This window comes from Eschrichtius robustus, chromosome 3, assembly GCF_028021215.1.
Source record: "Eschrichtius robustus isolate mEscRob2 chromosome 3, mEscRob2.pri, whole genome shotgun sequence".
NCBI lineage: Eukaryota > Metazoa > Chordata > Mammalia > Artiodactyla > Eschrichtiidae > Eschrichtius > Eschrichtius robustus.
In genome coordinates, this window is record NC_090826.1 from 820,695 (window position 1) to 847,283 (window position 26,589).

At 55.1% G+C, this 26,589-nt stretch overlaps 1 protein-coding gene across 1 annotated transcript; it reads right to left on the bottom strand.

Moving 5' to 3' along the window:
• Positions 1–75: 75 nt before the first annotated feature.
• On the bottom strand, positions 76–25,169 carry SSU72 (SSU72 homolog, RNA polymerase II CTD phosphatase). Its single transcript, XM_068538676.1, has 5 exons — positions 24,828–25,169; positions 15,750–15,893; positions 2,702–2,841; positions 1,925–2,043; positions 76–552 (listed from the first exon to the last, which is right to left on the bottom strand). Exons 1-5 carry the CDS (start codon positions 25,004–25,006, stop codon positions 451–453), a joined length of 684 nt encoding a protein of 227 aa, XP_068394777.1. The 5' UTR covers positions 25,007–25,169; the 3' UTR covers positions 76–450.
• Between the last annotated feature and the right edge of the window lie 1,420 nt (positions 25,170–26,589).

Below are 26,589 nucleotides of genomic sequence, written 5' to 3' on the forward strand. Positions count from 1 at the left end.
GAGGGCCAGGCCAGGCAGGGTACTCTGGATGAAGCCAGGACGAAGAGCAACATCTACTGATTAGACAATGGCAGGTTCTTTCCCAAAAAGTACAGCCTGTTGCTTTATTCAGGGATTTGTACATTGCAGCCAGTTAGGGGAGACGGGAAAGGGGCGCTCAGGGAGAGGCAGATGGCTGGGGGGAAATGTGCTATCAACCGTTTTTTTCTTTTTTGGTTAAAGAGAAAAAACTATAATCAATATCCCACTCATAAGTAAAAGTGGGATGGGAAAAACTTGATTGTTTGTAATCTGGCATTTACGTATATCTTCTCATTTCATATGTACAGTTTATTTGGGCACTGCTACCGTTGACCGGCAGAATACCTAAAGGTAAAAACAAATATCAGGAAGGAAGAAGTATTAACAAAAGGAAGCTCAGCAAGATGGCTCCAGGCGGGCGGCGGGCCATCAGTAGAAGCAGACGGTGTGCAGGAAGGTCCTGCCGCTCTTCTCCTCAAACTCCTGCAGCAGCTCGTCAATCTCGTTCTCCATGTCCTCCGTGTGCTGGATCTGGAGCCACAGGAGAGCCGCCCTGAGCCGCCCGCCCACAACAGGCAGCCCCACCCCGCCCCGGCCTGGTGCCGCCTGTGCGTGCGGGGCGGGGCCGAGGGGAGCCCGACAGGGACGGGACACCGAGCAGCTGCAGCAGGGAGGGTGGCCTCAGATGCCACACATACGCGCACTGCAGACGCTCGACGCCGGCACTGTCCCCACCCTGTAAACGAGCAGACCCGACCCAGACGGTACCGTCGCGGGCCCGCAGTCAGCCAGTGAGGAAGCCCAGGGGCCGTCCCACGCGCTGTAGGGGGTTGAGCAGCACCTGCGGCCCCCAGCCGCCAGCTGCCACTCGCGTCTCTCCCGGCTGTGAGGCCCACCGGGTGTGTGGTTAGATGTCCCCTGGTGGAGAACCACTGCCCTGGAAGGAGGCGGCCCTGCCAGGGGACAGCCCCAGGGTGGTCCGGGGCCAGCTCCTCAGCCCGCCTGTCCTGGCAAGGGCTGGCCTGCGGCCAAGGCACCTCGTTGCCCCCAGTCTCGGCCTGTAAGCAGTGCCTCTCCTCTGCAAGCTCTCGCCAGCTGGACCCAAGTGGGTGTCATGTGTGCTATTTCTGGGACGTGTCATTCCCTTCAGCCCTGCCTTTTGCATGATGGCCAGATCATGGGAACAATTGCTGGAGCTTCAGCAGCCACCTTGGACCATGAGACACCTTGGGAACAGAAGCTGTGCTGGGCAAAGTAACAAGAGAGCAGGGGCCTGGGCCCCTCACACAGCAAACCCGTCCAGGCCTGCCTGTCTCCAGACTTCTTGGTTAAGCCTCTTGTTTTCTTCATTTTTCTATCACTCACAGTTAGTTGGCCTAAATGCAAAAGCCACAGGCCAAAGATATGACAAGACATATGAGTTGGGTAGGTCCTTTTGTCACATCTAAGAGGAAATGTTTGGCTCTGAGCACAGCTGCACACTGGCTGCAAAAGCTCTTGGGGTTTCCTGCACAAGGGAAGATGCCCAGGGCCACTCAGGGAGGGCTGGACGTCGAATGAGAAGTGCGGGGGCAGAAGAGGACCAGAGCCCTTTGACGCCACCTCTGGGGGCCCCCAGGCTCCTCTAGCTGTTTGGGGTCTTGGCAGGGGGCCTAAGTCCTGGGAGCCATCTCCACAGAAGCCAGACCCGGGCAGGTCACTCACCACTGCAATCAACTTAAAACGCTCAAAGGTGGATTCTTTAGCCAAAGCTGACTCGGTGACTGTCACCTGTGGGCACCTCTGCATTTATGGGTTTTAACGTTTGGCAATAAGCAGACCGTGAACCGAGTGGTGTGCTCGTCACGTTCACGCCGAAGCCCTTGTGCGCAGGACACAGGCCCGCCCAGGGCCCGATACTCACGCACTGGCAGAGCTCACAGATGAGGAACGCCCCCAGGGTGGCCTCCTCGTGGTTGTCCTGGATGTCCACATTGATCACATGCACAGGCTGGCAGGTCTCCTGCTCCCTGGAATTCAGATCTGACCGTGACAAGAGGACGGAAGTCAGAGGCCTCAGAACAGAGCGCAGGAGGCTGTGCGCTGCCCAGCCTTCCCCGGCCTTCGGGGATACAGTTAAGGACCGACATCAGAGCATCTGACCAGGCCGAGCACTCCCCGCCCCGCACCCCGGGAGGAGCCTCACGCCGGATACGGCTGGGACCGCAGGAAAGCTCGTGCTCGTGAAACTGGACCCCAGGCCACCTGGTCACACCCGCAAACTCCAGCCTGTCCCACGGGAGAGCAGCTGACAGCACCCTCACTTACAAAGCACCAGGCCCCGGTCCCTCCGCACCACACGTGCTCTTTCTGTGCCACAAAGGCCCTAAACCCGCACTATGCTGTTGGCCAGCACAGGTGGTTTTGCCCTGGTGAACACGATCAGCCCAAAGGCCACCATCTCCTGCCCCTACCCCCCTCCCAGGGCCCACACAGGTCAGGGGCCCTCTGTCCACCTCTCCCTGGCCTTGCCCGATTTCCCCTGCCTGCCGGAGCCCAAAGACGCACCAGGAACCCTTCTCCAGCCCTGGGCCAGGAACAGACACCGCGCACAGGGCAGCCCGGCTGCCTCAGAGGCGCTGGACGCACAGCAGGACAGAGGGCGCGGCACAGGGCCGGGCGCTGGGGCTGCTGCGCTTACCTTCCACCACCTGGTCGTACACCCGCTCTTCACAGGTGAGGATCAGATCAAACAGATCTTTGCAGTTCTGGAACCTTTCTGGCCGGGGCTTGATCCTCTTATTTCTGTCCAGCATGTGTAAAATGCCGTTCTGCGTGTAGCTGAGTGCCCGAGTTAAGGAACTCTGGATAAAGGCCCCGCCCCCCCAGCGTCCGCGTAGGTGCAGCCCCCCCGCCCCCCCCCCCAGCAGGAGCATCAGGGCGACGGAGGCGCGGAGGCACGTGGCGGCAGGCTGGGCCGCGACCCCCCATCCCGCAGGAGACAAGTCAGGTGAGCGTGCTCGCCCCCAGCCCAGCCTCCCGGCTGCCCTCGGACCCACGCCTCTCCAGAAAGCAGACCTAGTGTCTGCAGCCTTCTCCCAGGTCCGTGTTTCCCCGACCAGGGATCAAAGCTGCACCCCCTGCAGTGGAAGCTCAGAGTCTTAACCACTGGGCCGCCAGGAAGTCACTGATAGCCTTTTTCGTCCTGCAGCATCTTGGCAGACGCTCCTGCTGAACCCAAGCCCTTCGGCAAAGACAAAGCTAACCTGGAAACCCAATCCCAAGCCTAGCTCAGCGTGGCAGCGAGGAAATCCGGAAGCCCACCCAAGAAAGGACACGAAGAGTGTCCAGGAGGGAGAAGCCTTGGGTGAGCTGAGAGCAGAGTGAAGGGAGCCCAGGCCCAGGACCTGGAAGGGCCGAGTCCCTCGGAGCTCGGATGGGCCACACAGGCCCCGCGGTCGAGGTCTGTGCCAAGCAGGTGGCCCTGAGCTGGAAGTGCCTCCTCTGGGACCCTCCAGACAGGACCCCACCCCCACCCCCAACCCCGATGGCTGTGTCCTCGGCCCCAGGAGAAGGCTCACTGCCCCAAAGACGAAGCCCGTGGTCTCTAAGGGTCATTCCGGAACCTTTGGAACAAGCATGTTGCCCACTCTACTCAGGAACACAGACGAGCTGATTTAGGAACTCTGAGGGATACATTTACTGTCTTTCCCAGATTTTAAGTTATGAGAGTTTATTTCAATAAGCTCGTATTACTCAAAATACATTTCCTACCTTCTTGGATGGTGAAAACGGCTTTTAAAATACATTTAATTAAGAGTTTTCACTTGAAAAGACACTTGACTGTCAGCTGTGGGGCGTTCTTGGTTCTTGCCATTTTTTGGACGAGCGTAATAACCACGGCCACCTCACGCTGGCCTGCGTCCCCGGGCTGGCCCTGCCACCTCCTGGCTGCCCACAGCGGCTGGGCTGATACAGCTAGGTCTTCCTCCCCAGAACCTGGTCCTTCGGACGCCTGGCATCCACGTCCGGCAGAAAGACACGGGCCAGGGAGGCCCCGCGTGGTGCAGGGCTGGTGGTGGAGCTCCCTGCACTCCCACAGTGGCTCCGAGACCGGCCACCCAGACGGCCCGGCTTCAGGTGACACCAAGGCTCACGGTGACGGCCCCCTAGGAGGGGAGGCCACCAGGTGCTCGGGGGCTCCTCAGGGTCCCCAGCAGTCTTGCAAAGCCCCTTCCTTCTTTCCTTGACCCTCAATCATGGACATAGATGATGTAACAGAAGAAACTCAGCTGCACGTAACTGAGGACAAAAGGCCTAGTTCAGAGATCAAAGCCTCACCTTCATCGGTGTAACAAGGAAGGAGTAACAGGGACATTTTGAGACTGTTTTCTGGCAAATCCCGGAGATGCAGGGCCCAGGCCGTGCCAGGCAGGACCAACGACAGCGGATGCTGGGTGTGGTGTGGGGTGGGGTGGGGTGGGGGTGGGGGTCCTTGAGGATAAAACCACAAAACACTGGATTCCCAGGGACCTGCCTGAACTCCCGCCTCCACACCACGGTGAGACAGGAAAAGTGGGGATCAAGAGGGCGACAGTTGTCTGCCACCAAGACAAAGCCTTCATTAGGGTCTGGCTTCTGAGGGAAGGCCCACGCTCTGTGCACGGAGGGAGGGAGGGAGGGAGGGAGGGAGACGGGTAGCGTGCTCACCCCACGGAGGTTGGGATGCTGCAGACGCAGGGGCCGAGCACTCCTGGTTGAGCCACGACCTGCAGGGGCTGAGGCAGCAGGGCCCCCCTGCAGGGCCCTGGCCACTCGAGGCATCTGCACCGAACCCATCAAGGCCGAGCCCGTGGACCAGAGCTGCAAGGGAACCGGGCAGCCAGGACCACCCCCTGGGGCCCTGCCAGGGGGGAAGGACACGTTAGGTCCCTAGAACCACTCCCACCCCACACGGGTGCTCCCGCAGCCAACAGCGACCTTGGGCCCAGAGGCAGCGGCAGGCCTGGCTGACCACAGTGGGTAAAGGGCCAGCCGACCTGCCGAGGCAGGAAGCCTCCTCGAGGGAGGGAGAGCTGGCTGGGGCCTCCCTTTGAGCTCACACGCTTGTCAGAAATAAACCCCCCGGGCGGGGAAAGCCAGCTCAAGAGCCCAACCCAGGCGGACAGAGGCCCCGGTGGGTGCAGGCAGAGAACGCGGTGTCTGGGCCCCCGCCCCTGCTCCACGTCTGCTGGGCTGCAGCTGTGCACCCCAGCTCACGCCTGGAGCCGCTGCACCTTCAGAGGGCGGGTCTCCCCCTCTCACCTGGGACAGATGAAGGGCGGCGTGGGCACCTCCTCTGCGGTGCAGATCCGCAGCTCCTCAAGGGTGGGGGCCCCAGAAAGACGAGAGGTTCTGTCTGCTGCCACAGGAAGTACGACAACAAAGGATCGTTCTGAAACACTCTAGGGTGGGTCCTACCCATCAAACAATGCAGACCCTGTCGGCGGAGAGCACGTGCTCTCTAAACTGCTACATGAGCACCGGCAAGCCTGCTGGAGCGACCCCGCGGGGAGCACTCAGATTCAGGATGGGCCCAGGACTGTCCTGAGGGGAACACAGCAGGCACAGGGGGCTCGTGTCCAAAGTTCAAGGGCAAAAGGCAAACATACTGGAGGGTTTGAGATGCACCCACAGGGACCACAGACCGGCCTCGAGCCAGGACCTGGGCCTGGAGGCTGCCCGCCCGGGATGGCAGAACCTGCTCTGACCCGGGTGCCCGAGGGCTCCAGTCTGCTCTATTTCAAGGCAACTTCTCAGATGTGAGGTTCAGCCCCCAACCACGAGTTCATCCTACGTACGTGTGCTCAGCACAGAAAACAGTCTCAGCTGAACGCTCCTGTCTCAACAGCGATGCTGAGAGATGCGGGCCTGACTGCGTCTGGCAGACGTGACTTGCGGGCGCCCAAGGCAACGCCTTCCCGAGCCCTCGGAGCGCAAGCACATCATTCCTCCTGCCGCCCCAGCCCAGCCGTGTGGGGGGATTTGGCGAGGATGTGGCTCTGCTTCCCGTCGGACAAGGAGGGCCCGGGAGGTGGGCAGAGGGGGCCAGGCCGGCACAGAGCAGGGCCCGGTGCACAGAGCCCACGCTGGGAACCTGGGGTCAAAGCAGAGACGCCCCCTGTGAAGGCAAGTGGCTGAGGGCAGAGGCTGGGGCCAGACCAGTGAGGAGATGGATGGGCCGATTCCAGGGCGGGGGTGAGGCGCCGACAGAACCCACGTACGGGGTCAGACGCTCCCTCGGAGGTTTAACAGTGGAGCCCACGCCCCCACGTCCCCTCCCAGCCCAGGGCCCAGGCCTCTGCCGAGGACCGGCCAGGCTCCCGCTCCCCCAGGGACAGAAGCGCTTCCCTTCCCAGGGTCGGAGGTGAGACAGTTCAGGCTGGTCGCGCACAAACATCACCCAGCGCACGTGATGGAGGCAAACCTGGGAAGAGACAGCCTCGGAACCCCGAGAACGGAAGCAGGATCTCCAGGTAGAGTCGGAACCCCGAGAACGGAAGCAGGATCTCCAGATAGAGTCAGAACCCCGAGGAAGAGGGCGAGGGGGCCAGGGGCAGTGCCAACTGAGCCCTGTCGGGAAGGCGCTTCCGGCAAGTGGCCTCCCAGGCCCGCCGGCCGCCATCACCCGTGTTCTCTCCCAACGGCCAGGCCCGGGAGCCCGGCTCTGCCCCCGCACCAGGGCTCTGGGAATGGAGCGGGCGGGGGCGGCTCGGGCCGGCCCTGGCTGGACCGTTGCGGTGTGTGCTTCACCGAGAGGGGACGCCCTCATCCGAGCTGTTCCTCGGATGCTGACCCAGCAGAGCCCGAGGACGTTCTGGTCCATCGGCATCAGCACCTCTGCCCCCAAACGCCACCAGGCGCTTCCCGCTTCGAGGCTTCGCCTGGGCTGTGAACCCAACTCCCATGGCGCCTTCCAACCTAATTCTACTTCCAGTTCTGAGCTTGATCCAACTGAAACGGAAGACGCAACACCCCTCACACAGGGGCCCAAGTGCCTCTGCGGGAAGGCCCTCGAAGACAAGGACCAGCCCCCGGCTGGCAGAGCTCAGGCACTCGCTGGCCTGGACGGGTGACCACTGGCCAGCCACGCCCCGGGCAAGAGCTGGGGCTTCTGCAAACCCACTGGGCCGAGCACAGCACCAAGGCAAGCAGGACCTCGTGCCTCTGGAAGCCCACGGCGACCTCCCAACTCCAAATCCAGGAGTCTGGACCCCTGGTCAGCGGCCCTGCGCTCTTCTCTGCTGGATTCAAGACTCCACTCAGAGCCCTGCCCACCTGTGGGGCTTCCCTCTGGGGTGCCCGTCCCGGGGGAGGGGGAGGCGGCCAGGAGCCCCCTCCCAGCACATGAAGCCTCCTGGGCACTGAGCGGATGTGCAGCTCTGCAGGGAGACGGGCCTCCCACCCCATCTTGGGAACAATTTAATCACTTTGCTCAAATTTTAGCCTCACTACCTAACGACAACCTTGCCACCTTCATTTCAGATGGGCACCAACCGAGGCTGCACGGGTCCAGCCCTCACCCCTGCCTTCCCTGTGCTGCCAACAGTCTGCTGTCACAACACCCCCAGGGTTTTGGGTCAGAGCCATTAGCCTCATAAGGCCTCGTGAAAAGCACAAGCCCGAGAAGCAGTCACTGGCCGCTGGGGGAGGCAGGACAGGTGACAACCTCGTGTCTGTGAAACGCCACATCCCCAGACGGAAAACTTAAGAACAAACTGGGTGCCGCAGACATGCGTGCTGCACAAAGGATGCCCCGGAGGACAGCGCAGGGAGCCACGGGATGCATAACTGGGCCATTTTTTGGAACAGGTATCACGTAGAAAGAGAATGATGAAAATTAGAAAAACAAACCTCTTGAGCAGCATGTGCAGAGAGGGTGCTCCAAACGGCCTGAGGCCCACAGGGACCAGAAGCCTCTCTCTTGTGAACCGCGGTGGGGCCGGGCGAGCAGGGCCACCGGCAGCCAGGAAAGGGCAGGACAAACCGAAGCAGAGGAGCGACTACAACTCCCCAGACTGCAACGTAGCAGCGAGGTCGCTTTGGTCGGGCCAAAGTCAGCAAAAAATGAATTGGGAAGTAGCAAATACGTTTCATCCGTAATCATGTTCTACGTGTGACCAGCTGCACCCACACTAGTCACAGGCCCGGCTTCCAGAGCACGTCCCGGTTGTGTGGAGACCCCCAGAGGGCAGCTGCCACACCCCACCCCCGCCCCCGCCAAGAACACAGCCTGGGCCGGCAGGCGAGGAACACTCACCCGTCTGATCAACCAGGGCCCCGCCACCAGCCCTCCCGGGACGGGCACAGCATCCTAGGGGCTCTGCTCGCCCGGCCTCTTCTGCACAGGGCCTGGGGCCCGGGAGGTGAGAACCCGCCATCCCTCTTCTTCAAAGGAAACACTCCCTGCACAACGGTGTTAGAAACAAAACAAAACAAAACAGTGACGGCCAGAAAGCAGACTCTGCAACCCTCCAGTCCAATGTCTCCTCCTCAGAAACCCGACCTCAGAAGCCGCCTTAACTCAGCCCGAAGGGGACAGATGGCAGAGACAGACTACACCGTCTAACCAGGTGCGGCTTTAGCAGACTTTAAACAATACAAGTGGGGCTTCCCTGGTGGTGCAGTGGTTAAGAATCCGCCTGCCAATGCAGGGGACGTGGGTTTGAGCCCTGGTCCAGGAAGATCCCGCATGCCGTGGAGCAACTAAGCCCATGAGCCACAACTACTGAAGCCTGCGCTCTAGAGCCCGCGAACCACAACTACTGAGCCCGTGTGCCACAACTACTGAAGCCCGCGTGCCTAGAGCCCGTGCTCCACAACAAGAGAAGCCACCGCAATGAGAAGCCCAGACACTGCAACGAAGAGTAGCCCCTGCTCGCCGCAACCAGAGAAAGCCCGCGTGCAGCAACGAAGACCCAACACAGCCAAAAATAATAAATAAATTTATTTTAAAAAGTAAATAAAAGTGGTAGACTACTTGTCCAAATAGGGTAAAATGCTAAATTTATTTAAATTTGAGAGGAAGCTCAAGAAAAAATTTTTTTAAATAAATTGGCTGGATAAATAAAAATGTAATGGGAAAAATATCTTTCGTCTTAGTGTTTTGTTTCAAATAGACACATACCTACCCTCCAGCTGTGTGACATCATAAAAATTTTAACCTCAAAACAAAAGAGAAAGCCTGAGTCCTAGGTTGGAGCATTTTAGTGAAAATTAACTTACTTTTTGAGAAAAAACCCTCAGATCATGAATTAGTCTGCAAATACCAAATTACTTCTACATAAATGGTTCAAAACAGACTAAATCCCAAACATCACAGGGCGGCGGCGGGGCGGGGGGTGCGGTGGGGGAACGACGTGGTGATGCCCTGGGTGCTGATCTCCTGACCGCCCACCGCCCAGCAGCGCCCGAGATCCACCCCAAACACTGAGTTCAAGGAAAAATAAAATGACCCCCGCCCTCACTGAAATTCCACTTACTGAGTGATATAAGCAGGAACAGCACCAAGCCCAGGGTGGCCACCGACCCAGACATCCCTGGATGACCCCCGGTGCTCCCTGCCGAGCCCTGGCCAAGCTTGGCGTTCTCGAGACCACGCAGTTTGCACAAGAAACCAAACCGCCGGGCTCAGATGGAGGGAGGGTGGGGGGCTGGTCCAAGAGGCCAGTGGTCACTGCAAACCAACCCACCTGTGCCCAGCAGGGTTCCCTGTGGGGACCCGCGGGAGCAGCCAGGGTCGAGAGGCCTCTGAGAAACACAGCAGCAGAGGACGGAAGGGCCGCGAGCCTCCCAGGCAGGAAGCAGCAGAGAGGAGCAGCACTGCCGAGTGTCCCCAGGTACCTGGGATGCACCAAGGGCTGCCCGACACGGCCTGGCAGAGCCTGTCCTAACAGACTGTCCATTCTTATTCTGGTGGTCATGGTGACGCCCTGCCTGTCCTGATGGCGCTGGGACGGGATGGCTGTGCTCCTGCACACGAGCCAGGGAAAGGCCAACGGCAGAGTCATAAGCTTACAGGTGGCACCCGCGGGCCAGCGAGACGCTCCACGAAGTGGCCGCGGAGACGGTGCTTTGCGGCCAGATTCCTCGAGCCCAACCCCGTGCCAGGGAGAGGCCCTGCCCTCAGACGCGGACATGCGACCCAGACCCTTCCTGAAGGCCCCCATGACAGTGCTCCTCTAGTTTCCAGGATGTGTCCCCCCAAAGACGCCCTGCTCAAGTCCCTCGCTTTAGAGGATGGCATCGGGAAGGTGCAGGTTCACGTGTGGACGGGGCATCTCGGGGGCAGGAGCCCGGGGCACCTGCTGGCGACGCAGCTTGGACACGAGGCCGCTGGTGTACTCACTCCTTCAGTCCCTATTCACACGAGGAGCGGTCAGTGCCGAGGTGGACGTGGCTGGACCCCGTCAGGGTGCAGGGCCAGGGGGAAAGCCGTACCCACGCGGTGCTGGCACCTAGACCCACACCTGCCTGCAGCAAGGCCCGCCCAGCCCACTCCCACACCTCCTCACAAGCCCTGCCGAGGCGGGGAAGAGCGCATTCCTGATGCCCACGCGGCCCCTGACCTTGGAGCTGTCACAGATCACCCAGATGCCCACCAGCCGGCCAGCCCTCCGACGCTGGTCACAGGCCACAGGCCACGGCCACCTCGAATTCAGATTCCAGACACACGCCAGGTGCCAACGGGAGGCGGCCAGAGGCTGACTACTGCTCCCCGCCCCAGGGAACCTTGACAACCCTCACCTGTTACGGATGGAGACACCCTCCCCTCCAAGGCCCCCAGTCTGTGTTTTCATGGCAAAGCGTTAAACAGCACGGATGCAAGAGGTCTCCCTCAAGCCACGGGGCTGGGGCAGCACAGGGGCCCAACTGCAGCCCGCCATGGCTCTGAATCGGGCCCCTTCCCCCCTGGAGCTGGGGGGTGAGGCCAGGGCTTCAAGAGCAGGCCGGCGGGCGGGCGGGTGGCGCTGCAGCTGCTGTGCGTGGCCACGAGCACACTCAGCCACCAGCCGTGCGAGGGGTGCCCTCAGCATACCCGGGTGTCAGCAAGGCTGACAGCAAACAGCTTTAGGCTTGAAACACTCTCAAAGGGTTGTGGCGACTGCCGGGACCCTCGAACATGAAGAACCGATTCACCACAAGCTGTCACGAGGCCCCACTGCTCCTGAGGCTGGCGGCGGGAGCTCTGGCGGGGTCGGCAATGGCCTCGCCACCCTGGTCCCCAGTCAAAGGGAAACGACCGGCGTGGGCTGCGGCGTCACACACTGGCTACACGCCCGCGTCTGCACCCCACCTGCCGCAGGCCGCGGGGACCAGGCCCGACCTGCCCTGCTGTGGACTCAGGAGGGACCCAGCAGCCACCCTGGCCAGCCAGCTGCTCAACTTGGGGCGATGTCTGCCAGACATGAAGGCTTCTCTTCGGGCCTCATCTGAAATATCTGAAGGCCTTAATTTTTATTTTAAGCCTGAGAGCTTTTCTAAAATCCAAAAGCTTAAGTACCAGTAAAACTAGATCTGAGCCTCCCTGGGAATCAGTGTCTGGCTTAGGAACACTCGTATGTTAAACACTGTTTTCAATAACCACTTGAAACCGCAGCTGCCAACCAGGGTGAAATGAGATGGGGTCACATAGGCGAGCTCATGCCAAGCACGCACGGGGCCAGTGAGGGTGACCAGGGACCGTCAGCGACAGGGGTCAGGCAGGACACGCTGAGGGTGGGAGCCCAAGGGGCTTGGACTTGAAGTGCAGGAAGCGTCCTCAGGGCAGGGCCGGGGGCCGGGCAGCCACCCCACCCCACCGAGCGCAGCAGCAGAAGGCGAGAAGGGTCTGATGAGACCCCAAGAACAAGGTTCTGGAAAAGCCCAGGGGCCTTGAGCAGGACGGAGCTGCCACGTCCACTAACCTCATACCCAGGATGGAGGTCCGGAGGCTGTGGGATTTATACTCTTAGAAATCACATTTATTTTTACCTTTTACCCCAAGACAACAAAAATTCCACAGTGGAGAAGTGAGTATACACATAAATTAATCTAAGGCCTAAAAGACAATGAAATTGAGAAACTGAAAATGAATAAACAAATAGTTAAAAAACAATCTAAACCCCAGAGGTACTTAATTACAAAAGAGCCACAGGAGAAAGTGGGAAAGTATGCTAGATACAAGTTCAACACGCAGCCTCCACTTACGAGGATAAAGTCAGGATCTGGGCAAGTGTTAGTTATATCTGCACTTCAACTCACTGTTTGGGGAGCAACTGGTTGCATGTATTAAAAATCACATGAACTATATTTATTTACAGCCACACATTCACTTGCTTTTTAAGACAAGTGGTTTTGTAACTCACTAAGCAAGTATCCAAAACCAACGAAAGATAGCTCTCCTGGAGCCGTGAGGACACTGCCAGCCTCACCTTTCCTGGCGGCCCCTCCTCCGTGACTGGGCCCAGGGACCCTGTTCCTTAGGTCACAGGTTGGCCAGTCTTACATTTAGAAGAAAATGACTTATCTTCCCCCAAAAGTGCTCCAAGTAGGCTGAGGTTCAGCCGCAGATTCTGCTCAACCGATGCTGGAGAGCCCGGGAGGAAGCTCAGGTGTGGAAACTGGCTCTGGCAGAAGATGGAAAGATCTGGAAGCCTCCACCCACTTGACACAGGAGGTACACTACAGCCCCCAAACGGAACACCAAGATTGAAGCTGCTCTGTATTCAAAAGGACTCCAAGGCAAAGGGATGAAAAAACTTCAGGTCCGCGGGAATATTTACACGTAAAAGAGGACAGACAGCTCAACGACGACAACGACAAGAGGACAGCTCAATTTCGGACGTTAGGCAAAAGCCAGCTCCTAAAGACCCGTGTTGTACGACCTGTGGGTCAGAAACGTCCAGAAGAGGCAGAGCCACAGGCGGGGACTGGGCCAGCAGCTGCCAGGGGGCTTCCTGGGGTGAAAACATCCTACAGTCTGCTGGGTGCACAACCCCGTGGACCCACGGAGCCGTGCATGTGAAGCAGGTAGATCGTCTCACAGTCAAGGACAGCTCCCGCCTTAGAGGCGTCCGAAGAGAAGACCCTCTTACATGTCTGGTGAGGGTCAGGTGAACCCAGATTTCCTGCACTGTATCGACAATTCCCGCAGGGGAGGGAAACGTAAACCTCACCAGGCTGTCTAGCTCCTCACAGGGCTGGGCGACAGTGGGCAGGTGCTCTGCGGCCACACCTGTCACCGTAGAACCGAGGCCAGAGCCTCTCAACCCAACCCCACTCCTGCTTGTGGCGAGAAAACCAAAACCAAAACCCCTATTTACAGCCAAATAATTAACAAATAAACTGCTTGGATACTAACGACTACAGACCAGAACTCACTGAGGGCTCAAGAAGCACAGGGTCCCAGGACCCAGCCCACGGGGGGCAGAGCGGTGCCCAAGCAAAGCCCGCAGACGTCTCCAGGGCCCATCTGTCCCTGCCAGCCACTTGGCCTCAACTCCCGGCTCTGCCCAAAAAGGGGCATCTTCTCTCCCCTGGAAATTCAAACATTTACTGAATGTTGTTTTATCCTTGGGTTACATCTTACAATATTTTCCTAGCTTTGCACTGTAAGTTACAAAAGCCACCACTTCTGCAAATGCCCAGGTATTCTATGCTACAGACTTAGGTTTTTAGCCCTTGTCTGCTGTGTCCTGAGCACATGGGGAAACGCGGGGCTCCCTGCCCCACACCTGATCACAGGGCCTCCGCCCCCCACCCCCTGCAGTCCTGCCAGCGCCCCAGTGGACTCCCCCCGCCCCGCCGGCAGATGCTCCTGTTACTGGCCAAGGGCTGACTCAGGCAGAGCTGAGCGCAGTGCCAGACACGGCCTTGTTCTGCCCCTTCCCACCCGCCCCAGAAGGCAGAAATCCCACCCAAGTGAAGCCAGCAAAGCGACAAGGGTCCCTCCCAGAGGCTCGGGAAGGGCAACCAACCGGGGGGGAGGTTCATGGAGGCAACTTCCCTACATGGGGCCCTGACAGCAGGTCCAACCACCCCCTGCACTGGATGTTGCTGGGGAGACCAGGCCTGTACAGTCACCCCGAGAGTAGAGTCTGAGTCCTGAGAGGCTGGGCTCTGCCCCTTCGTTTAGAGCCACCAGGGACACGTACAAAATCCCTCCAGATTTGGTCTACAATGTGTAAATGCTGCCCATTCCCAGAAATAGCTCTGATGTGAAAGGACCTAACTTACAATTATTAAGGGAGTACAGGCAAGTAAGTGCATTATCTGTTCCCGTTTCTCTCGTTGAGTTTAAGAGTCTTCAAAAAACGAATGGTGCTAACTGAACAATAATCTTCAAAAATACTGGGTTGGCCAAAAAGTTCTTTCGGGTTTTTCTGTAACATCTTATCCTACAGAAAAGCCCGACCGAACTTTCTGGCCAGCTCACTAGATGGGGTCTCAAGTTAAGCTTATCGACACAGATAGTTTGCAGTGCAAGAACCAAAAGCCTGGAGTTGGATCACAGCTTTCCTGGGGGGGCGGCCGTGGCTGGCGCCTCTCCACAAGGCTAGGACGGCTCTCACCGCATGGCACCACCACGCGGAGCCCAGGACACAGCTGGCGTCTCCCCGGCAGTACGCTGAGCTGCTCCTAACGTGGTTCTGCGCCTTCTGAGAAAGGAGTGTGTGCGCAAGGCGCGCTGCAGGCTCTCTTGGGGCTCCCGCACCCCCGGGAGGGCCTTGGGGCTGCATGGGGCGGTGGGGGGTGCTGGCTCTGGTGGGCGTGAGTCCTGGACCCCCAGCATCAGTGCCCAGCTGGGGCACTGACGAGAAATACCTGCGTTTCTGCCCCAATGCCCCCACCCAACATTTCCCTTGCAGCTGGGGAGGAGCGGGCACGGGGTGGAGCGTGCAGCAACCACCAGCGCCCAGTACATTTTGCTGGAATGATCTCCAGGGCCCCTCGCAGCTAACTAATTAATCTATAGGTGTACAGAGAACGTTCATAGTTTATTCACAATTGCAAGAACGCCGAAGTGAAGAAAGCTTCCCACCCGCTGTCTATACTCCTCTCGCTTGGGATGTGTCTGGTCTCCATCCTGAGAACCACCATCACTCATGGTAACATGAGGCGTCCCAGGAATTTAAAGCAGCCCCGGGTGACAGTGAAGTGTCTGGTCAAAACCCGGCCGGCAAGGATGATCTTAATATCCACAGCCTGGGGTCACACTCACACGAATCTGGCTTTAAAATACCTTCCTTTCCCGTGAGTCTTAGGAAGCAGACACAGTCTGTTTTGTCTCTTCCTGAAAGGAAGTCAAGTCCTCTCAAATTCCCTGCTTCTACCATGCTTCCTTCGGCACCCAATGTGGCCCTCTCACGAGCTGACCCTCCAGAAAGAGCAGAGTGTGAGGCAGCCGCCCGGGAACCAGTGCACACCCACGCGCACACCTACCTGCAGTGTGCAAAGCCACAGATGGCGGGGTCCCACCTTCCTCACCTAAGCTGCTCTAATACCGTATCACAACCTTCCCCGACTGTGTCCACGTGGACTGCAGCCCACGGCCCCGAGTGGCTCCAACCTCTGGACAGTCCCGTGAGCACCAGAACAGAAACCCAGTGACCCCGCACACCTCAAACGGGCCGCCGCGTCCCCTGCCTCACAGGTGCCCCTGAGTGGTGCCCACAGGTGACACCTGTCAGAGACAAGCACACAGGGTTAAAGGGCAACCACTGGGATGCAGTTCTTTGTCTTTCCTAAGGAGATCGTTGTACATCTGGTCATATGTGGTTTTGAAATCATAAACGTTTGGCTTGTCGGGTGCTGGTCCTGGAAGCTTCACGTGAGTTCCTGTTCCAAAGGACCGGACGCTGAATCCTCGTTTGCTGAAAGACACAAAACGAAAGAGAATCACAGTTGGATTAAATGAGACACAAAATGCTAAAAAGGAAAATGAAACGGGAAATGGACTATATGAACAATTTTGTTGGTCTCAAAGAACATGTTTCTCAATTCTTAACTTTAAGTATTTTATTTGCAAATTTTAAAAAATCCTATAGCGCGTTACACAAAAGCTAGATGAAGCCAATCCAAACAGAAGACAAAGGATCCTAGAACGTAGGGGAACGAGGTGGATGTCTGTGATGGCCACAGGACAGACACGTGGTAGAGAGAAGATTTCACCTAGAACGTCTTGTCATCTGACTCCTGTCCCGCCCTCTAGAAGGAAACCATTTGTCCAGGTTTCCAGCTGCCCTGATGCAGGCTTCCCAGGACCAAGCATGGAGCTCCCGGAGCCCCAGAGGAGAGGGACACACCCCCGGCCTCCTACCTTGAGGCGCCGGCTGCGAGGGCCAGAGATAAGGGAATGGCCAAGTGTCTCCTAATAAACTGAGGGAACCTCCCTGGCAGGCAGCGTCCACGAGCCACAATCGCACCCTAAGGAAGAAAGGTCAGCGCACACACCGCGGCCCCAACGCCATCCTCACTCAAGGGGGTCTGCTGCAGACCCCATGTTCCCTCAAACTCACAAGCGGTGAAAGCCAACGCTGGGAGTGTTCAGAGCGTCTACGTGAAACGGCCTTCTCATCCTAACCTCGTGTTTATACGTCACTAAACGTCCGTGTGGACGCATCCCTGCCCGCCAACTTGGGAGCAGGCCCCAGGCCCACCAGCCCCGACATTCTCCTCACGGCCCCGCAGGCTCTGAGGCGGCCGCGGGCACTGTCTCAAGCTTTTTTGTGCATTTTATTGCCGCTCAGGGGTGTCTGGCCACATCTGGAGATGGTTTTGGTCCTCGTGAGCAGGAGGCGCTGCAGGCGTCTGGAGGCCCACGGAGGAGCGAGCGTGTCCATGCACACACGTCCCAGCGCGTGGGGAAGCCCAGGTCCACGGGCGCCACTCCCCCGATCCCTCGTGGGCACCGATCCCTCTCTGCTGAAAGGCGGACAGATAAGGGAGGAAACCTCACTTGGCCCCCGGCGCCCGTGGAGCGAGACCCGCGGTCTCTCCCACCAGACACAGCACTTCTACAAGCCCAGCCCGAGAGCCGCTGTCCTCCCACAAAAGACAGGAAGGACCCACAGGCCACTTGCTGCCCCTGTGAGAACGGGGAGGGACGCGAGGAGCGCAGCCACTGCGCCTGGCGCGACAGAGCCTCACGGACACACGTTTTTAAAGCGCTCCTCATCCGCTTTGGGTCAAACACCTTGCCTGAGTCCTCTGAAGCTGGTAAAAGCCAAGTCATGTCCCTCTGTCCCTGGAAGGCCCGAGCTGTGCCCCCAACCAGGCCCCCGAGGTCACTGTGATGGAGAACACGGGGCACAGCAGGCACGATCGAGGAGTGAATGGGGCCATGGCCACCTGAGCTGTAAACGGACCACAACCAACCTGGCCCCTGTTTACGTGCAGCTCCGGGCCCCGGGGAGAGGGAGGCTGGGACGCAAGGGCCCAGCCACGCGGACACCTCCGCCCACAGGCTCCAGCAGGTGCCCAACAGACCACGTCACCCAACCTGTTTCCTCACCCGGTCAGGTACGTGCAATAAAAGAAGTGTTTTCTGTCAAAGCACCAACAAGCCAGGGATGAAGGCCCCCTTGACAACAGCCGCGCGGGGGTCACACTCTCCCAAGACAGTGACCGGGAACAGGTCACGGCCATGAGAGCCATGGGGACACATAGCAGTGGGCCACGCTTGTCTTGCTGGCTCCATGATTTGCCACTACTCCACAAGAACTGCCCGAAACAGAGAGCTTATCCTCGTAGTGCCAAGCCCCCCACCCCAAAAATACCCTGGAGGGAAGCAGGTCCTTGAGGGAGGAACGTGTGCTATGGAAAAACACTAACCCACAGAAGCAAGGTCCCTGAGGGCTTGGAGCTGAGTCCAGTCCCTGCAGAGGGATCCCAAGGTGTGACCTTACCGGGAAGCGACACAGTGGCTGCGTGAATGCAGCTGCTCGACACACACCTGGGGCCACCCCGGGCCTGTCTCCAAAGGCCACACATCTGTTCACAGGATCTTGGGAGAAAGGCCTGTCTTTTGGTGGCAGCCCTAAAGGCCTGACTTCTGGTGGATGCTTTAAACAAGTCATTTGAAACCAAATAATGAGTAAGTTAAGTATGTGAGAGATAGTGCCTTTACAGGTCAGAATAAGAAACCACGGTTGAGATCACTTTTCTCAGCTAGCTACCTAAGAAGCCTGCTCCAAAAGGAGTCCCAAAAATCATTTGGGGGAACAGTGGGAAAAACAAAACGCTTCCCAACAAAAATAAGTGAAAGATTCATTTAGACACAATTCCTCCATCACTTTTTTAAAAAAAATCAGTATTTCTACATCTCAGTCATTTCCTTCTGGTCATTCCTTTGAGATACTTACTCATAATTAAAGAACTTATTTACATGAGCCCAACTCTTAAATGTAAGTTCAAATTCATTAAAATGAGCCCAGGCACAACTACTCTTGAAATACATTAATGAAATATATAGTGAATAAGCCTTAATTTAGCAAGGCAGCAGCAGCAGAGGCTGTTAAATCCCCAATGGCTAAAGTTTTAAGACTGAAAAACCACCACCATTTCTACTGGTGGCAGGTTAGCCATTCCATTTTTGATCCAACAGTATTTTCTGGAGCTTACTATATGTGCTGGGGATTCAGCAGTGATCGAAACAGACCTCAATCCCTCTCCTCAGATGCTCTGGGAGTGGGAACAAAGTAGGTAACCCTCCAGGACACAGGACGGGGGAAGCCCAGGGATGGCAAAGCTGCGGGGCGGGGCTGGAGTTGACAGGAGACAGGGTGCCTGGGGGCTCCCAACACATCCTGCACCCCGTGACGCAGGCCCCAGACAGGACCCCACGGTGTTCCAGGTTGGGGTAGGGCAGGTGTGCCACTGAAAAGCTGCCCAGAGGGTTCCCAAGAGGCCCCAGGTGGAGAGGCCCCAGCACAGGGTCTCACATGCCCCCGCCTCCTGCCGGGTGGACAATCTCCTTCCCTCACCTCCTGTCACAACGGGGGCTGAGGTTTGCGTTAGGTGTCCAAGTGAAACACTGTCCATATCCCTGAAAGTAAATCACCCCACAGATAACCTGGGCCCATTTTCCACCCAGCTGATCCCTAACAGGGCTTCTAAGAGGATGCCTGCTGGGTCTTCCGAAAGGCTGGGTGAGGTCTCTCCTACTAGAAACTGTCGGGGGAGGGGGGCCGCAGCTGCCCTCTCCTCACTGCCCTCCCCAACTGCCTGAAATGTTACTCAAGCATATTTAAAAATAAAATGAAACCCCAAAAGAGGAATTTACTGGCAGAAGAATTTAAACCACACACACAAAAAGAAACCCAGTTTGTTCTTCCCCCAACAAAATGTTCACAAGTGGCAAAAAGGCTAGTTAACAACAGAAGCCCCGTTTCTTCTAAGCTCATGCAACTGACAGAACAGCCCATCTTGTGTGTGACTATGTACAGGGACAATGTGTTTCTTACATAAAAGGACTGAGCGCTCTAAAAATACTGCTGACCACCAAAAGGCTTTGTCTCAGGGGCCAATTATTTTGTATGTTAAACAAATCTTCCAGACAAGTATTTATCAAACTTGTCTTTATAGGTATCAAAAATCTATTGGAAAGATATAGAAATTATGTTACACGTTAAGATACAGAAATGTTAAGTTATAGAAAAGATAGATTACAGTATCATAAAAAATGTTGAATTTTGGGAAATAGGATTGTTTCAATTGTTATCCTGATGCCTAAAGGTAAAATAATAAAGTTAAAATGAATACCAATCAAGAAAACACCCAAATTAACAGTATGGGTTATGCCATTTTTTTTCTATTTTCTATAGTGTGGTTATTAACCTAATTCAAAACATTATCGTGGCTAAGACTGAAATCCTAGACCACTGCCAACCTTCTGAAAGAACGACCTGTCCCTGAGTAGGACACAACATGCTTACGAGCATAAGTCACCTTTACTACAGGTAAAATCGCCCACTGCTTAATCAGCCCAGTTTCTAGCTACACAATGACCTCATGTTTACCCAACACAAATCAAGTGCTCAAGCACCACCACACTTAACACCTGCCTGCAGTTTCACTGTGGTAGAGCCACAAGCCTGGGAAGGTCAACTTCCTGAAATGTTGACATTCCAGTAAAGTTGATGTCACCACTAGTAAAACGTCAGCCTAAGCACATCCCAGTGTTTTCTAGGGTTTATTTTCTTACCCTCCCACAAGGTCAAGAAGAAACCAAAAGGCCTCTCAGCATGAGATCACCACGCACGGAGCTTGTCAAATGTGCCACTCTGTTTAGCCCCCAAGAGAGCTCCTGCTTCGATGTCCCTGCTCCAGGCCTGCTCTTCCTCGACCCTGGCTTCTCGAAGGCCAGCTTGCTCTGCTGGCCACTGTCGGCCTCCCCAGGGTGCAGGGCCAGCAGAGTAGGTCCTCAAGATCTGGTACTTCAGCTGTTCCAGCCCCAGCACTGCGCTAAGCGCTACTAACCATGGTGAACCCGCTCAACTATCTTCCCTGGGCTCGACCTGTTCTCACCTACAGAAGGTTGGAGATGATGATCCTTAAGGCAGGGGAAAATGTTTTAGCTGCTGGAACTGATACCATGCTTGGTCTACCCAGTTTCATCTCAATGTTCACATCCAAACAGAAATCTACCTTCTTCCAACCAATCCTTCTGGTCTTAGTTCTGCCTCCTGAAGACAAAAAGCAAAAAAACAATGCAGAGTCCCTTAAAATCTATGATGGCAAACGTGTCCCCTATAGGCACCTCTTCTATCCTTACACACACAATATCAAATCTTCCACCTCCCCAGGTAGTTTCCAGTTTACCTTCTTCAAGTGTACCCAGAAACAAAGCATCAAAAATGCAGCCAAAGGGGCCGCAGGGCATAGCGGGACAATCCCTCCCTGGTTTAGGACAAGAGGCTTCTGGAAATATGTTCAAGACAAGGGGAGAGTTTAGCACCGTCTGGGAGAGCGCTGTGTCAAGCTGCCTGGGCTCACTCAGATCCTGTGTTCAGATCCCAGCAGCCCTGAGACTCAGTCCCCTCTGGGAGAGGATGTCTGAGTACCTCCATCCCAGTGTGGCTGGGGTCCACATACTCTACTCATGACATTAAGACTTGAGCGCCCCACCCCAAATCGGAGAATCACAGGACCTCAGCTGACTGTTGCACTCCCCACAGCCTGGATCCTCCTCCAGCGCGTGTTTTATCCCATCAGTTCTGCTACTCATCCATCAGGACTGGAGCCCCTTGTATCCAGATCCTTGCTGTCACTCATGAGCTGGGGCTTCTTGCTCTGGGTGTTATCTCCTCACCTGTGTACGTGTGCACATCCTAAGAGTTGTGAGGATGAAATCAGATGGCATTTGCAAAGCACCTGGCACAGAGGAGCTCAAGAGACTGATTCTAACCTTGTTTCTTCCACATTTGCAGCCTCTCTGCTCATCCTCCCAAAATCAAACTGCCCAGGAAGTTATGATTGAAAACAGTAATTTAGAGAGAAGTCTTTCTTTAAAATCTGTTTTGAATTGCTACAATTAAAAACAGCTTCCAAAAATCAGCAGGCCCCTTCACATCTAAGAGAGAGTTTGGAACAAAAAAATAAATTAATTGGCTCCAAAGGGACACGTGTCCTTAATCCACAGAGTACAAAGAACAGGAGGCTCTGTGGAAACAAACATAGTCTTCCTGCACCCCTTAAAAAACCTGAATGGCTCCCAGAACTAGTATTTCAAACAATTTAGTCTCAAAAGATCAAAAATGATCACCCCAGAGAACATTATGACTAGCTCTAAAAAACGCCAACATTTATTAACACTTGTATTTGACTTGTCAGAAAAATACAGCCTAAGCAGATTTTCAAGGGGGCAAAAATAAAATTGGGTTTCACTAATAAATGACCTAGCGTGTATGTTTGATCAACTACATTCCTTTTGATAGTTCATTTCAGAAACTTTCCCATGCATAGTTTTATTTAGTTGTAACCAAACTGCATACACAATTTTCCTGTTTTCACTTATACCTTTTTTTTTTTTTTTTTTGGCCATGCCCTGCAGCATGTGGGATCTTAGTTCCCACACCAGAAACTGAACCTGTGCCCCCTGCATTGGGAGCTCGGAGTCTTAACCACTGGATCACCAGGGAAGCCCTGGCGTACCATTTTTAAATGCTTTTCACAATCATCTTCAAGGCCTAAGTCTCTAAATCTTTTACAAGCTCTACTAGTTGTAACAAAAACCATCATATAAATTTCTTAAACATGCTTTTAAACCCTGTAAGTTATCGAAATAAAGCCATAAATAATTTTCAAAAGTGAAAACGACACAAAAAGTTGTTCAATCTCAATAGCAATTTTAAAACTAAAGGGCGAGATACTTTTGCCCCAGCAACATGAAAAGATGTAAATAATGCCCATATTGTGAGGAAATGGGAATTCTATAAATAGGTACTTTTCTGGAAGGCAGTTTGGCAGAATGTATGAAAATGTAAAATATGCCTACCTTTTGACTCAGCAATTTATGCCAAGGAAATAACTAGAAAAGTGTACAAAGATACTTAAAACGGCACAAGGATGTGGACATTATAAAACTGAAAACCAACCACCTGTTACGGGGAGTGGTTACCAAAGCGACTGCTGCACAGGATTGCTCTGAGTACTGGGTCATGTTTTGTAACCACTGCTATTACTCAACATGAATAGATATGTTCAACTCCAATGTATAAAAATAAAAGCACAAATGAATATGGAAATCAAACTATGTTCACGCTCTGTAGAAAGATTACCTAACAGTGTTTTGATCTCCCTTAAGTGTGTCTGTATATTCACAAGAACATCCAGAAAGAAGGATGTACACCGAAATGGTACGGTGATCCTTATCTTCTTAATCTTCTGTATTTTCTACAGTGAGGATTTTTTGCAACAAGCAAATACTATCATTTTAACAAAGGAAAACACCCCCCAAATATAAGCATTTTAGAAATTAAAGATCCACATCTGAAATAACTTCACATTCATGACACAAATAATGTATGTTACCCTAAACTTACCTCCTTTTGCCCTCATTCTGAATCTACTCTTCTCATGAGTAAATTTGAAAGACACTAAAACGGGTAAAAGGACACAAGCATTCCTACTTGGTGGTTATTTGCGGGCTCTTCTGCACCCTCATTTCCGCAGGAGACCCAAGGCTGTGCCAGTTACTTTGAACTAAGCAAGGGCTTAAATCTTGCAGTGACTGTCTCAGGGCTATCAGATGGCAAGACTTTGGAACTGATTTACTAACAAAGTTGCTACAGGAAATTTAAAAACATTTCTTTTTGTAAGATTTCACCCCAACTTTGTTATGCAGATAGAGAAGAGTTTAAATAAAGGATCACCAGCCAGAACCAGCAGAATGAGGTGGTGTCCAGATCACTTGTTATTCTAATTGAAGACATTAAATTTTATTTTCCTTGAATAATTTTCCTGGAGCGTGAACCTTGCAATCTTTTCCTTAAATTTACCACTTTTAGTGACTCTGAAGAGATAAATGCAGTTTGGGGATCAGATCCAGCACACTGTAATTCTTGCACTTTTCCAATTTTAAAACAACTTTACAGTTTAAAAAATTCTAGTTTAGAAACGAACTCCACGTTGGTTTGTTAGGTTCCAAGCATATCACACTAGACCAAAAAACATTAACTGAATACTGCAGATGGAGGAAGAATTAAACTCATAACTAGCAGATCGTGGACACCTGGTGCGTCCAGCTTCATTAAAAACGAGGGGCGAGGGAGAATTCTGATTTCCCCAGGAGAGTCAAAGCTGACTGCCGTAGTAGAAGAAGCAGCGAGGCATGGTTGTCCTGTAATGTCCACATAAGGAAACTTCGGAAGAAAAAGCAGTTTCAACTTTTACTGTCAAAGTTGACATGTACACCTAACTTTAACTGTAATTCAAGGGGTCAATTCACATTCTGTAAAGTGATTTTGAACGAAAAAAAATTTATCAAACGGGAATAAACTTTTATTAAACATATACAACAGCAGGGTCACAAAAGGGGAGTTGGCACTGAAATATAAACTAGAAACGTGAAACCAAACTCACGTGTGGTTCAGAAATTATCGACTGGAGATTTTCCAAGGGAGGAGAAAGGATTTTTTTGCATTAGACTTGAAAAATGTAGATAGAGGCAAATACACAAATGCATGAAGTTAAAATAGGCCATTTCCGTGTTTTTACGACTTGTTCTATCCTGAGATCCTGTCGCGCAAGTTTTCCATATTTGATAAAAAGGCGACACGCCCTGGGCACAACCGGCCTATCCTCTCGTGGACCCTAACCTTCGTCTTGCAACTTACCGCCTCACTGCTGAGCATTTTACAGAGGCCATGATTTTCAGATACACAGACGTGCGTACGAAGTAGACGCGAACAGCATCAGCCTTTCAGGTTTACTAGCAGCTTTGAGGTTTCGGCGACCCGGAAACATTTCGGCTCAGAATGTGAATTTTTCGCGACGCTAAGCACACGTGGGGGACCGCGCGGCGAACCGAGTTTTGTCGATTCCTCGCTGCGCTCGGCCCTGGAGCCAACGAGCCCGGACGCGGCGAGGCCTCTCGGCCGTCCTTCGGGGGCCGCCGCGCACCGCCCGCCTGGGAAACTGGGCTGCCCAGCACGGGTCAGGGAGAACCAGGGCCGGGAACCGCGGCCACCGCCACCCAGCACGAGCCGGGAGCCGGAACCGCCCAGCACGGGCCGGGAAGGCCGGAGGGACGGCCGGTCGGCCGGCGTCCGCGGAGCGCGCTGGGCCAGGGCGGAGGCCCCAACTACCTGAGAATGTTGTGCGCCTCCATGCTCCGGTTCTGGTTGCTCGAGCACACCACCGCCACCCGCAGCGGCGACGACGGCATGGCGGCGGCCGCACGGTCCGCGACTCCCGCTTCGGGACTCCCACCCAGCCGCGCCGCTTCCGCGCGAGCAAGATGGCGGCCCCGGCGCCCGGAAGTCATGACGCGAAAGCGGCGGCGCCGGCGACGTAGCGCGTAAGGACGCCCGGCGCGGGCGTGTGTACGGCGTCCCAGTGGCCTCCCAGCGCCGGCCCAGAGCGCTGGACCGCGGACGGTGGGAGGCCCAGCTCCCCGGGCGCCAGACCGGCCGGCGAGCGCGTCGCTGCTTCGGGCGCGAGCGCCGAGGCCGGCGCTTGGCACGGGAGCCTCCTGGCGCCCCGCTTTGGCGTCCTGACGTCACAAGCCCCCGCCGCCGTCGCCGCTAGTGACGCGCGAGGCGTCGCGCCGGCTCCTGTGACGTCACGCGCCGTCGCCGTCGCTGGGAGTGACGCGGGAGGCGCCGCGGCCCCTGGGGCGGGCGTTGGAGGTGACAGGTCGTGGCCGGCGTCTCCAGGTAGCGCTCTGCGCGCTCCGTCCACCCCGGTTGTTTTCGCACCTGCCGCCCGAGCCGCCGCTCCTCCCTCGCCCGCTCTCCGTTCACCCTCAGCCAGTCCCCGAGATCCTCCATGTCGCTCCTTGCGCGCCTCCACCGCTCTAGGCCGAGCCCCCGCGCCCCTCCTGGGACGACTGCCACGGCCTCTTACCGGCCTCCCGTCCCCAAGCTCGCGCAGACGCCAGCGCGCGGCTGTCCTCTGAAAACCCTGGGAAGTTTGACATTTAAGTGAAGTTGTGAAAGTATTTGAAGAGATGATTAGAGAGGAGGCGTAAGGAGGTGTAAGGAGACCTCCCGGGTTGGGAGAGCAAATTGACTTAGATCCTTGGGTTGGTTTGGAGGCGCGAGGTTTGGAGTCATGATATGACAGTGAAACTAATCAACCCGGTTTTGTTGCTCTCCAGCCACGTCCGGCCGCTTGGAGTGGCCAATGAGTTGGTGTTTTGATCTGGGAGCGCAGCAAAGGGAGGGGGCAAGGGAATGGCGATTCTCCGCCATGGATCCAGAAATGATGAGACATGAAGGGACATGAAGGGGTGGCGGCAGTGGAAAGGTACTGTGTGCTCTGAATTGGAGATCCTAGTGGAAGAAATGTCACCAGAGCCAAACGGTGGTAGAGCAGGATACTTGAAACAGGGTGTGGAGGGGGCCGCTTTTTGAATACCTATAGGCTAGGCGTGACCACAGGCAAGGGTAGAAGACAAGTCTTCCTGTTGGAGAGGGAGAAACTCAGAAGCCAGGGCAGTGAGGGGCCACACTCACTGATGTCCTACCATTACTCCTGATGTTTTCACAGAGAAAAAAGCTGAGAACCAGACGCTCAGAATATTTAAGGACCCTTGGGGGCGGTGTATGGGAGGGACAGTGCGTGACTGCAACAAGGAAGCATTTACTTGGAAGGACCTGGGGGTTGAGGGGGATGAATGAGGAGGAATGAGGGCATCTTCCCCCACTCCCCGCACCCTGCTCTCTATGTATTTGAATATATGCAGAACATAAGTCCAGGAAGACATACACTGAAATTTGGCAGTGGGAAAGACGGCATTTATTTTTATTTATTTATTTTAATTAATTAATTAATTTTATTTATTTATTTTTGGCTATGTTGGGTCTTCGTTGCTGCACGCGGGCTTTCTCTAGTTGTGGCGAGCGG

Coding starts and splice junctions, on each gene's coding strand:
- SSU72 (XM_068538676.1), bottom strand. CDS start 25,006: ATGACTTCCGGGCGCCGGGGCCGCCATCTTGCTCGCGCGGAAGCGGCG. Junction 2,842..15,749: donor CTTAGGAAAGACAAAGAACT/GCATCCCAGTGG, acceptor TCGGGCACTCAG/CTACACGCAGAACGGCATTT. Junction 553..1,924: donor TCTGTGAGCTCTGCCAGTGC/GTGAGTATCGGG, acceptor CTGTGGCTCCAG/ATCCAGCACACGGAGGACAT.